The 13,436-nt window shown below is 38.0% G+C and overlaps 2 protein-coding genes across 3 annotated transcripts; both read left to right on the forward strand.

The window, feature by feature from the left end:
- Positions 1-165: 165 nt before the first annotated feature.
- Positions 166-6,687, forward strand: LOC111576594 (arrestin domain-containing protein 3-like). The gene is made up of 6 exons (XM_023282341.3): positions 166-490; positions 3,166-3,223; positions 3,317-3,464; positions 4,274-4,370; positions 4,628-4,884; positions 5,406-6,687. The coding sequence occupies exons 1-6, from the start codon at positions 235-237 to the stop codon at positions 5,871-5,873; spliced, it is 1,284 nt and encodes a 427-aa protein (XP_023138109.1). The 5' UTR covers positions 166-234; the 3' UTR covers positions 5,874-6,687.
- Positions 6,688-7,937: 1,250 nt separating this feature from the next.
- si:dkey-245n4.2 (uncharacterized) lies at positions 7,938-12,766 on the forward strand. 2 transcript variants are annotated; one of them, XM_023282348.3, is made up of 6 exons: positions 7,938-8,089; positions 8,894-9,282; positions 9,435-9,591; positions 10,395-10,499; positions 10,868-10,958; positions 11,363-12,766. In XM_023282348.3, exons 1-6 carry the CDS (start codon positions 8,038-8,040, stop codon positions 11,559-11,561), a joined length of 993 nt encoding a protein of 330 aa, XP_023138116.1. In that variant the 5' UTR covers positions 7,938-8,037; the 3' UTR covers positions 11,562-12,766. The 2 variants fall into 2 exon arrangements, with proteins under 2 accessions (XP_023138116.1, XP_023138118.1); XM_023282350.3 differs by having other exon boundaries at positions 9,438-9,591.
- The last annotated feature ends 670 nt before the right edge of the window (positions 12,767-13,436 follow it).

Consider the following 13,436-nt stretch of genomic DNA (forward strand, 5'->3'; position numbering starts at 1 on the left):
TGATAAACAATCAGATTCGTGTGGTCTTTTCACTTTATATGACCCCATGAACCCAAACCGCATTAATAGTGTAACTCTGAACAGCCACATTAAGATTTCCACGACAGTATTTGTTTAATTATTTATTTATGACGCCATTCTTCGGGCGGAGCCGGACGTAATCGGAGGGGTTCGGGGATTGTTGACAGAACTATTGAGGAAGTCGAAACAACCTGTTTGGTCAACGGAGGCAAAATGTCTCCAATAAAAGATTTAAATCTAACTTACCAAGCGCTCAACGAACAGGGCACTTTCTCTGCAGGAGACACTATCAGTGGCACCGTTAGTTTCATCTTGACAAAAGACACCAAAGTCAAGAGTGTTGCTGTCAAAGCCAAAGGGGACGCTCACGTACATTGGACAGAAGGTACTGGAGATGACAAGAAGACGTACACTGCGCACAGGAGGTACTTCAAAGAAAAAGAATACTGCGTCGCAGAAAAGGATTCAGGTATGCTAAAGAAATGTTCATTTCTTAAATGTGTCCTACTCGTGGCACTTAGAAAAAGTTTGTTGTGTTCAGAAATTGTGTACGTCACTTTCAGAAGCTAGCTAGACATCTCCATAGACGCGTTAGCTTAGCTGTATTGTGCCCGAACTGCTTTTAATGTTGCTTACTTAGTGTCTTTCCACATCGCTGACGGCTTCTGTCGTCAAAGCAATCTGCTTTTGTGTTGTAAAGCATTCCCTACAGTTGTCATGTATATTGTTTGTAAGATGCTATTTCTAAAATCAAGCCGGTGGCTACGAATGTAAATAAGTAGCGGTAAACACATTTATCAACCGACTTGCACATTGAACTTAAAGGGGACACGCCTCTACTTTTTTTTTTTTACTTTCAAGTTAGCTGGGTAAAGATAAACGCTATATTCTCTATTCACGTCCAGTGTTTGATTTAGCTTCAATAGGAACATTTAGAAACCACACATGCTCTTCTGCATGCTTGCATTCAGATTGCTACACACAGAAGGACCCCCCCCCTCTTGAATTTTATTTTTTTTTTGGTGCTTTCCAAACAATAAGTTTCATTGCCAAGAAGGTTTTCACATACAAGGGATTTGACGTGATGTTTTGCTGCACAGCATTAAACACTGACAAGTATAAAAAGATTTTTAAAAAGGCAAGTATTGCAAGTCAATAGACACTAAGCGTTTCTGCACAAATAAACAAACTATAGTCTGGAACATGCATGTAGGAAATTGAGAGAAAATTGGGGGAAGTAAGATAAAACATGTCTCAGCTCACGAGATGTAAACACAAATAAATTAGTAAATTCCTGAGACCTTCAGGATTTCCCTCTTTAAAAATATTCTGCAGTCAGTGGCTGAATTATTGTCTCCTGGCTGCTAAGCTATAGTTTGTAAATAAATAAATAAAAACCATTGAAATTAATCATACTAAACAGAAGGCAGCTTTTAAGTGCAGGAACTTAGGGTAGACATGAGGTCATGCAGACATTTACAGGAATTGCCACATAATGAGCTATTTCAGCCTTTGCGTTTCCATTGTGGGGAAGGATCCATTAACAGAAAGAAATAGAGCAGAAGTAAAACAATGGAGGGTTTATCATGTCAGCCCATGCAGTGAATTCTACATTGAAGATGGCAATGAAGACTGCTACTTGATGGGGACAGCAAGAGGACAAAAAATGACACTTCTTGTCCAATCACAGTCGAGACCCGCATAATAGTTTTTCACTGCCGCTCAGAAGTACCTACCATAGAATTAGTGCTTTTTTCTCCCCTAAAACCATCTGTAAATAGGTTCTGAAAGGGCGGTTCTTCAAGTCGAAGCACACACAAAGGTTCCTGCAGTGGAAAACAGCCTACAGATGGACAAAGGGCAAAGTGGAGAGTTACATAGTGCAGTAGAAGTAAACTTTATTATGTTGAGAATTTGAACTAACTTATCTTCAATCATAGCATTACCCCAGAAAAGAAAGCCTTTTTCGTCAACATTTCTTGTTCAAAATTGCTATTAAATTCAATAGTAACCTGACATGACAATTAGTGAGCTCAAATGCAAACATGAATCCAAACAGAGGCAATTTAAATCAAGGCTATGAGTGGAGTAATAGCAGGTGGATACTAGGCCGAAACCACAACTAACAAACGGAGCATCCTGGAGTAATTGCATTGTTCTGAGATGAAGTACAAACAAAAGCAAACCAGATGAGTCAGACAGTGAAATGCAGAGTTCAGGATTAAATAATTTTAGCAGTTGCGAAAGACACCTGGATTAAAGGGCTATAGACAAAAGTCTACAGACAGAGAGCAGCAACCCAGACTAACGTTGAAAGCAAACAAAGTGCAGGAGTATTGCTTAGCAGGTAGCTGGTATGGCCTGAGTGGTCACAACTGGTTAAGAGTTAGGAGTTGGATCTGGAGCTGAGCTAGGCCAAGAAGGAGGTTGCAGTGAAGGCAGAGCCAGGCAAGGAGTTTATTGTGGAGTTGTAAATAGTAAACAGAAGCTGTGTTGAAACTAGGAGGGCTGGAGTGGAATCTGATAGTTTTGTCTGGAGTTGCAGGAGGAAGTCGGGGCAGATCAGGTAACTGGTGGCAGAGCAAACAAGAGTCAACAGAGAGTCAGCAACATACAGGCAAATCTGAGTCTACGTTTTGGGGTGGAAATCTGAACTGGGTCTATAGATAGATATATAGATACTTTAGTGATCCCAAGGGAAAATAAAATTTATAGCAGTAGGAGATTAATGGTGTCAGGTGACCACGCTTTCTTTGCTGCTGTATCCACTCCTGTATTTAGCCCTCACACAACCAGCCACAGCCACACCTAGAGGGAAAAAGAGAATGTGAGAGAGCAGGCGGGTGTGGTTTAAGGGTGAAATCATAGGCCATGACATTGAAAAGTAAATTATTTATAGTGTTGATAGCATGTGTCCGCCTTTATTAAGTGTGACATGAAGCTGCTGTGAGTTGCAAGTAAATTTATATGATGAATTTAAATGTTTCATGGTAACAATATGGGGCTGTGTCACTGTGCCCCTTTGAAGTTTATTTGCCAATGTGAACTTCCCATAATATAAAATACATTAATCTAGCGCCATGAAAACCCTGACATTTGTAAAATTGATAAAGAAGGTGTTAACCATTGTCACTTCTTGAGCAGGCACTGTACTTTCCAAAGGGCCCCATCAGTTCAAATTCAACTTTAGAATCCCACAAGAGTAAGTGGAAATTTCTTGCTTTTAACATTTGTAGTGTCATTGTTCACTTTCACAAGTAAGTGCATTCCTGTTCTGGTCTGTTCTGTCTTACAGGGACATGCCATCATCATTTATGGGGTCTAGTGGAAGAATTGTCTACCTGCTTGAAGCAAGCATATCAAGGAGCTGGCGATTTCCTTCTTCCATACAAAAAGAGCTCAGTTTTGTTTCAAAGTCTTTTCCACATATCGGTCAAGCCCTGGTAAGTTGGAGAATAAAGGTAGCAATATTTACTTATGTGAAAACTGTTTACACTGGAAAAAAATGCCCCTCTCAAAACAAGAAAAAATATACTAATTTCAAGCAACTTTTACCTTGAAATAAGTGAAAAAATCTGCCAATAAAACAAGTGAAAATGGCTTGGTAAGATTTCTTGAAATAAGATATGATATTTAGAATTTTGAGATCTTAAAATTAGCTGGGAAAACTTATTTTAAGCTATATTTTACCAGGATTTTCAAGCTTAGGTGTCTTAAAATAAGCCAGACATGCAAAACAAAAAAAATAGCAGTTTTTCACTCAAAAATAGATTTTTGCTTTCATGTAACCTCCTAATTTGAGATGTATTAAACTTATTTTGAGTTTTCTTGTAAAATACAACTCAAAACTAGATAATTTCAAGATTGTTTGACTTAACAAGATATTTAAGATGTATTGTCTTAAAACTAGTCCTTCCATCTTGCTGAAATGTCACTTGTTACGTGATTTTTTTCTTAAATCAAGTGGGATGAGACATTTTGACTATAAGACAAGTAGACTCGGTAAGTTTTTGAGTTTTTGCAGTGTAATTTTGTACGTGTCCTTCAAAGTCATCAAGAAAATTCTAAAATTACAGTGGCTCATAAATATAACAGAGAGTAAATGTTGAAAAGTTTATGGTGTTCACTTGGACAAGAACTACTTTGTTTAACAGCAACATGACAGTATTTTCTCCCAGATTTAGGAAATCGGCCATATGAGACATTAAGTTGAAATGGAAAAATGTTTATTTCTATGATTTTCTTTTTACAGTGTCCGCAGTCTGGTTCAGTGAGTAAAGAAGTGGGGACTTTCTCCAAAGGACAGGTCAATCTGTCTGCCACTGTTAACAAAAAGGCTTGCTATCCAGGTAAAATGACTGCAGCTCACTAAGACAGCTAAATACTGATAAAGCTAATTTTAAAAAATGCAGTGTATTGTCAGGCAATATCAGATGTTTACAGCTTTTACCTCAGTTCATTACAATGGCTGATGGGGGGTGTTCCAGCATTACTTATATGTGCATATGCAGTGTAATTAAAAATTTATACTGTTATTCATAATATGTGGTGACATTATTTTGGACAAATCAGTGCATATACGGATGTTATGATTTGTTTTCAATAGGTGACACTTTATCTGCTTTTGCCAACATCTCTAACAACTCTACCAAAGATGTGACGTCCAAATTCAATTTAGTGCAGAAAACAGTGTACCGCGCTGGTGGCAACACTAATGTCGTTCAGAAAAGTCTTTTCAAATCAGTCGGGGACGTTATCCATCCAAACACAGAGGCAACAGCCTCTTGCCAAGTGAAGATCCCTGATGATGCTATCTACACTGTCCATAACTGTGAAATCATCTCCATTGAATATTACCTGAAGGTATGTAGTAATGTAAATGTGATGTTACATGAACTAGGAAAAGAAAACATTACCCTTGTTTGCAAACACTGGCAATGAAATAATACACACAGGCAGTTGTTGTCTCTGCTAAGAAACTTGAACAATCAGTACAAATTATACAAAACAACATAACAGCACACCAGCCTATGAAATTACAGCACAAGTTGCAGCATAAACATTTTCAGTATAATAACACACAATATGCATGTGTGTACGACCACTATCACACTTCTACACTTTTTTAAATACTTGTTTCTTTTTACTTGTATATGTATATTTAATACTTGTTTTATACAGCTGTTCGTTGTTTGTTATACTATGTTGTTTTTGTTTTTTTGGAAGTGCCAACAAAGTTTCGTTACAGAAATGCAATGAAAATAAATATCCTTGAACTGAATCCTTGAATCCTTGTATATGTCATCACAGTGAGCTGAATTAATAGGTGTATACATTGTTACGAATGTAGACCAATTTCATTTCTCATTTTCTCCTTTTCCCAGGCATATGTGGATATTAGTTTTTCCTTTGACCCAGAAGTGGTGTTTCCACTGGTCCTTGTTCCTTCGAGTGTTCTTGCATTTTACACTGCTGAGCCTATGGGGCCATACCAACCTGCTGCTGTCGGAGGACAAAGTTACAGCGATTTCCCTCCTCCTGCCTTTCCTATGGGACCGAATCCTGTACCCATAGGCCCAGGTGCTTGTCAGTACCCACCACATCCCACTCAGCAAGTGAACATGACAAGTGGCTATAATAACCAGTGGCCACAACAAACCACTCCGTACGGGTTTCCACCTGCTGCTTTCCCACCGGCAGCTTACCCGCCATCTTCAGTGCAGCCTGCAGCCCCTACAGCTCCCACAGCTCCACCTCAGTTTCCACAGGGAGAAGACCCTCCGCCCTATATGGCCCTTTACCCTCCTGCTCATGATTTTCTTGGCAGTAGTGGCCCAGATCAAAAAAGCTGAGCTCCTGACGTAACTTTACACATAGCATAATGCTGAAAGAGGAAGAAGACATTTGCACTATTTAAAATTCAATCTATCAAGTTATTACTGTTTTAAAATGTGCTTAAAATAATCTCTGCATGCCTGTCATGTTGAATGATGTACAAATTATACAAATACCCACAACTGTTGGTGTATTCTTGAGCTGTGAATTATCAACATATTATAAAGGATTCCTTCTTTTGCAAAGTTTTTATGAATAGGTCTGAATTCATTTACTTATAAGACCTAACTATGGTATATGCATTGATTCGGCAATTCTTACTAAGTCCAGAATGTCTTTTTTACTATGTAAAATACCATTACTACTTTTTCATTTGATTTTTATTTTTTTTTAATAGAATGAACTTTACTCACTTTGATAATGCTTAAGATGTAAGATATTTTAAAATATCCTTTATTCAGTTTGACCTTAAGATTTTTTAAAGTTATTTGGATGTTGCGATTTATAGTTGTCATTATGTTTTGTGATTTTGTGTCTTGATAAGGCTATTTTGACTGTTGATGCACAAGCATTAAGTAAGTTTAAATTGATCATCAGAATAACTAATCCAAGTACTCCTCTGACTGGACGATTAGGACGCCTCTCATATGTGTGGGGAGAAAGTGTTGACATGTTGCCCATATACCTTATGATGAAGGTAAACCAGACCAAATACATATTTCAGCAGTAAGTTTGTGGAAATTCCTGTCATTGTTTTTGAATGTATATGTTTACCGGTGTTGTGTATGTGTCTCTCATTAAGGGCAATTACAAAATAAAGTGTAAAAACTGTTAGGATTTTTTATCTCACAAAGGAACTACTAACTGAACACAAATTGATATTACGTATGAGTGTTATAATATTGATAATAATAACCATTTAATGTGCAATGAATCCATGAGTTGTGCTTGACCTTTAAAAGGTAAGAGATGGAACTAAGCACTAACTCCAAGCTCTGATGGATACAGACGGGGAGAACTAAGTCTAAACCACGGTTTATCCCCACCTTTAGCCAATCACATTTCAATATTTGAATTAGATGTTTATATCTATGACCTGTCACACAATACTAGACTGAATAAAATGTTGTGTTCACTTTTGATTTTATCCTTTTCTGGGAGGCTGTTCCAAACAGAAAAGGTCCTTGTACAAGATTCTTTTGGGACACTGATATTTAGAAAATAAATATATTAACTGGAGAGAAGTGGTTTGTCTTCTATCTCAAAACACGAACACATTCAACAAAACAAATTTCTACTTGATTCCTTACTTTTAATTCAGATCTTCGCGCATGGGAATACACAACAAATGATTTTTTTTTCTGCCTTCACTTTTACCTGCAAGTTTAAAGAGAACCAAGGGGGAGAGCAGCAGATAGAATTTTGAGTGATAAACAAACCTCAAATGTTTCACAGACAACAACATATTGTAAGAGATGTAGGCTAAAGGTCAGCTTGAGTATGTTGTTGGTTGTTGGCTTTTTTTTTGGGATCACATTCTTTGAGGTGCATCACTACAGAGAAAAACATCATGTGACCACGCAGGCCCCAAAAGCTGTCCCATTCCTCACAGTAACGACGGAGGCAATCCTATTCAACTGGCTGTACACTATTTTCTCCTTATAACAGATTTATGCTCTTTAAAACTAATTAGTAGTCCATGGAGTTGTGGCACAGTGGCTGTAAACACCTTTTCTAGCCTGCCATAGTGGTAAACAAGGAATGTGTATGAGTTGCGTGCATTAGCTGTGGAAAACAATAATAAAACAAATCCTTTTTTTTCTTCAGAGAAATGAAGGCCAGCAAACAAATAAGGACAGAAAAATGTGTGTTTTGTTTGAGAAGTACAGCAATGGCAAGAGTGGAACTTTTTAAAAAATCTATCAAAGTAGTCTTTAAGTCATTCGAATAACTTTGCTGCCTGGACAGTCACATAGATTTTGCAAAAACAGTTACAGCATCATGCATTCCCCCTTTAAGAGCTTTTGGAAGGAATACACGGACCCTCTATTCATCCATCAATGTGACGGATGCTCAGACGGAGGCTGCACGAAGTTTTGTTCCTCCCACTTGCTGCTGTTGCTAAATAGATAGAAGCACACTGACACAGACTAAACCAAACTAACTGAGCCTGCCATCGCCATGGACAGAACTCTGCTGTGTGTTTGCTTGCTTGTCTTCGTCATTTTCAAAGGTAAAAACTGTAACCGCTTGCTAATCTACTAATTCGGCAAGCAAACACGTAGTTTTAATTCGGTTAGCTGTTTAACATCGCGATAGCTAAATCTATGGACGCGGCGAGCAGTAGCGGCCATAAACGTTATTAATTTCTGAAAGTGTCCATAATGTTTGGACACTTCGTAACTTAAAGACTTTGTTTCCACTCACAGGCTGCGGAGGTTAAGCAATATTCAGAGGCATTTCCTCCACATCGCTCCAAGTAGCTAAATAACAAACTTTACCTGTTCTGCCCAACCTATGTCTCCTGTAGCTTCTTTAGCTAGCTGTTAGCTACCTAAAACAGCGTAACCAGGTAAAAAGTTAGAACTGTTACTCAAGTTAAACAAAGATACTTGCCATTTACTGCCCTAGTTGTATACTGACTTTACAAAATTATGAAGTCCTCTTAGTTGGGATAGTTGTTCTCAAGTCCTCTAATGCAAGACAACTAGTATATTATTATAATAATAATAATAATGTGAACACACCAGTGTATTACCTCAGTGTTTATTCTGGTATGATAAAGTTTCTTCGGTTGCAGAATATAATAACACCTAAATGTCTCGATATGTTAGAAAGGAAGCCATAGTTACTAGATTTGCACGAATTTGTTCTAAATTTGAGTCAAAAATGACCTTAATTCATTTGGAATTCATGAAGCACTTTTCAAAGTCTATATATAAGCTTTACAGCTTTGCAGTCTACATAGCTCCATTTGACAACAATTGCTTGACTGAGTGGTTAGTTAACAATTGTATGTTTTATGTTTGCTTCACAGAGGGGTCTGGCTTACAGATTCGGAACAAGCTGCTGGGTAAATGTCTGCAGGTGCACGAGTCAGCTTTTGGAGGGAGGGTGTCACTGGAGGAATGCAGCCCACATTCGTCTTTGCAAGAATGGCGTTGGCTGCAGGAGAGCCAGGCTCTCAGCAGCCACCACACTGGGGAGTGTCTGACTGCACCTAGAGAGGAGTATGAAGGTGTCCACTTGCAGCCCTGCATCTTCATCACTGGTGTGGGAGTGGCAGCAGCGGAAATGGGCAGAGATGCAAGCAGCCAGGCGTGGGCTTGCTCCAAGAAAGGCCACCTCACCTTGATGGGGAAGGGGCTACACCTCAGTGCTAGACAAGAGTCCACTTTGGTTTTCCTTTCAAGGGAACACAAACAGGTAACAATGTTTCAGTGCCTTACTCATGTTATTTTAAATCTATCTAAAACTGGAAATGACATGTATATTGTAAACTACTTTTATCTAATAAGTGGAAGTATAAAAAGCCTTATGCTAGTTAAATGTTCTTTTGGCTCCCTCTTTTTTACAAGCAGGGCAGCAGGTGGCGGACACTTGACAACCAGACATTGTGCAGTGGTAGAGACAGCAAACATAACCCACACCAACAAAACCACCATCTGGGGGAGTCTTTGGAACCAGGGATTTTTCCAAGTGATGTGTCTGATTACCACAGACAAGCTGAAACATGTAAGCACATAAAAATATCTCACATAGAGTAGTTCACTCAGTGTTGTCTTCGAATAAAATTAGCATACATTTCCCTAAAAGTCCAGCCTGTGTTTTTTGTAGTTTAATCCCCCTTAGTTACAGATTTTGTACTTTATATTACTTGTAACCATTTTTCAACTCATATGAGTTTTTAGATTGATTTATGGTATGTGGTCTTGCCAGAGAACTGGGACTAGCTTTAAAAGAAATCTGTCAAACAAGAGGGACCGTTGTCAAAAATCTGTTTTCACTACACAGTTAAGTAAACACAGACATGGATAAAATGATGGTAAACTGATGCATCAGAAAGGTTGCCATTTAGGCATTGGCATTGAAATTAAATGTGTGCCAGCTGTAGTTTGAGTAAAAATGTACAAAACCATCCATATGTCTGCATGATGTATTCTGCTGTGGGCTGCAGATTAGATCATAGCGTGCCTGCTCTTAGCCTGAGTATCTAATTGAGTTAAGTGCACTTTTGATCAATATTTTCCTGATCTTGGAAAACTGCCAGCTGCTCCATGAAACATGCTGATGCAAGTTGCGTCTTTACATGAGGCTGTACTGCATGAACTGATGGCCCTCAATTTCCTTCAGAATTAATAAAGTATTACTTGATTTTTTTTTCTTATTTAGTTTCTCACTCACTACTGAAGACAGACAAGCACAACTGCTGCTTTTATTCCCCCATAAGTGTTTGCACAGGCTAAGAGGTCAAAGCTGTAATGTTAAATTTTGCTCCAGTGTTTGGATGACTTGTTTCTTTTTTTGTTCACTTTCAGTTGAAGGTGTAATGGCCACTAATGTCACAGAACCATATTCTGTGATAAATGTGACTCATTCATCCCATGCAGATCCCACTATGATTTTTTTCAGTATGGACTATGGTGAGTTTGGCAAACTGTAATCAATAAAATTTTGAATATATGTAAAATTGTATTCATTGAAATGTTAGCTTTCACATAGTTGTACATAGAGTGACATAGAAGCTTTGATAATTGTCCCACATTCAGTACAAATGTAGTTGTATTTCCACCACTAGATGGAGATAGTTGCATGAGAAACAGAGCAAAGAAGGTGCTATGTCTGTGAGCTATGTTCAATAGGCTTTTGTTTACAGGCTCAGAGTGTTGACAAAACCTAATACAACGTGTGAACAAGATTAATAGTTTAGAAGGAGGTAAATATGAGCTGAAATGTGGGTTGTGTATAATGCATGATATATTTCTTGGTCTGTATATGTAAATATATATAGGGATGGGCTGGAAGATAACCATGCTGGTACTGAGTTCTCTGGCTCTGGTCTTGGGCACTGTGATCCTTATCCTCAATGTTTACTCTCATAGGTGAGTCCCTAAACACACACCCACACACAATGCACATTATTTATATAGATTTACCATTGAAAACATAAGTGTCATCAGTTAGCTTGCTTATTGAACTAATAATTTAACTGGTAAAATAGCCAAGTTTTTCAAGTCTTGGGATTGAAGAAGTATGCAGTTTTAAGATACGTTGCAATTGATATTCAACCACATTTATGCGATTTCAGGGTAATGAAGTCACTGAAACACAAGACAAACAAAAATAGAAGAAAAACAATGGCTGTGGCTACACGCTTATATCAGAAAACCTTGTTGGGGAAGAATATAGAAGAGACCTGTGATAAGAAATCTCAAAGAACTGTGGTACAAAGTAAAATACTGTATCTCCACTCATTTTTTTTCTCTTTTTTTTTTCTGCTATGCAGGAGGAAGAAAGTGGTATGTGTTTTGAAGTCGTACACTCCAAGGGCAGAGATGAGTGTTCCTGGGTCACCAGTGCCCAGTGAAAAGGCCCCGCTGACCGAGCATGCCATGCGACTCCCACACTCCTCCCCAACTTTACAGCGAGGAGAAATCCTGATTGAGTGGAAGGATGGCACTGTTACTCCACTGTATGAGGCCTAAAGGTTGTACTGCTAGATCATAATAGATTTAAACGTGATTATGGTTGTAAAAGTACACTGGTTTCTTCAAGAGAACGTATGTTATCTTCTGAATGTGTCTGAAGGGGTGTTTATTGTGAAGAGAAAAACAGAGGTCAAAATGAGGTTTTCTGATGTTGGGAAATGCGATGTGTTGATTGTGTACTCTAGCTTTGTGAAAGTTCATGGATCAGCATCAGACTGCTTCTTCTCAGAGGAAGATGAGTGAATATAAAGCTGAAGAGTAGAAAAAGTTGAGTATGAACCAGTCTACAGGTTTTCTAAAATGCTGAATCTGGACTTCTGGTGTTGAATGAAAGGACTATAAAATGAATGCTTCAGCATTCAGCCATAGTTTGTAGACTTGCTATAAGTACCATTCAAGCACTCAACAAAGCAAACATGGCTTAAGCCTGTAGTTGGACAAATACTTAAGAAACTAATATTTGTTTGCCAAGGTCTGGACTCTTTGACAATATGATGATTCAAGATTCAAGAGGTTTTTTTTGATGTAGGTCCAGTTTGAGAGTGAACAGTGTTGTGTTCAGTCAGGAGCCACTTTACATATTTGCTTAATTTGAAAGAATTTAAAGGTTTACAGGTAATTTTTAACACAGTGTCTATTGTCAATGACTTTTTTTTCATAACAGCATCTCAAAACATGGCTTGGCTCCTGAGACTCACACCATACGACAATGGGGAATATTGGCTGTTTTAGCAAAATGTAACTTCAGTTGCATTGCAGCTTTGTTTTGTTGCAAAAAACACAACTGGTAGCAAATGTTTGGTTAAAATTCAGTGTCATTTAGCTTGTGTTCCGTGTCATAATATAGAGTCGTAAAGATGTTTCAGATGAAAATCTTAACTTAGTTTACATACAAAGTAGTCATAGTTGGTATTTGGTTAATTTCCAACTTAAATTTTCTACTCATTTTACTTTGACACTGATACTGTGTAAATTTTGATTAATCTGTTAATGGTGTTCTTATAGTACTTTCACTACTACAACTAAATTTTATTATTGAAACATCCAGAACCAGCTTAGAGATTGTTTTGTCAACTGTCACTGACTTTTTACATTTGTATGTGGAATACTGGTGAGATTAGTATTTTTTGGTGTTAGTTTTCTAACTTATTTTTGTAACTGTGAACTTGCTAATAAATGACTGCATACTTGCATATATTTTATTTGGGAATACGAAGAAGAGTGACACGGTGTGTTATGTAAAACTTCAGTTCCTCAATGTTTGTGTTACATCAACACATTCCCCGTGGTTTAATGTTATCCTCAGTGAACAGGAAATGATTACTGACTTAACTATCATTTATAGTAATTGCATCAGAACGTCTGTGGGGATGCAGTTATCGCAAATATGCTAAGTAGATGATTGTGTAGGTTACAGAAAACATGGTTTTTCCCCTGTGGCACGGAAACTTCCCAGCAGGAGGAGTCTGTTTACAAGAGAAAACCAAAGGTTGTTTTACTGTTTTTTGGGGAGAGGCCTGGGTGTTGCTGGGCAGGTTAATTTGATCTCTCCCCCTTTTTAACAATAATGAGCAAAGCCTTGTTTTGACAGTACACAGACAGAACACTCCAAGGCTTTACATTTAAAACTTTTGCTTTGTCAGAAGTGCATCGATTCTTCGCTTCTATGTAGCTCTAATAAACAATTTAGTTTTGTTGTTTTGCTTGAAAAAAAAGTAACACCAATGCTTGAGCTCACACCCTGTTTCTCCTGCTGGTAGTGTTTACACTAATGAGAAGGCAGAAAGTTTACTGAACAGCACACCGCAACCTGAAAATGACATGGTATCCCACACCCTTTCAAACCACATCCACATGTTGGATTAAAAAATG

Source organism: Amphiprion ocellaris, chromosome 6, assembly GCF_022539595.1.
Source record: "Amphiprion ocellaris isolate individual 3 ecotype Okinawa chromosome 6, ASM2253959v1, whole genome shotgun sequence".
In the NCBI taxonomy this organism is placed as follows: Eukaryota; Metazoa; Chordata; class Actinopteri; family Pomacentridae; genus Amphiprion; species Amphiprion ocellaris.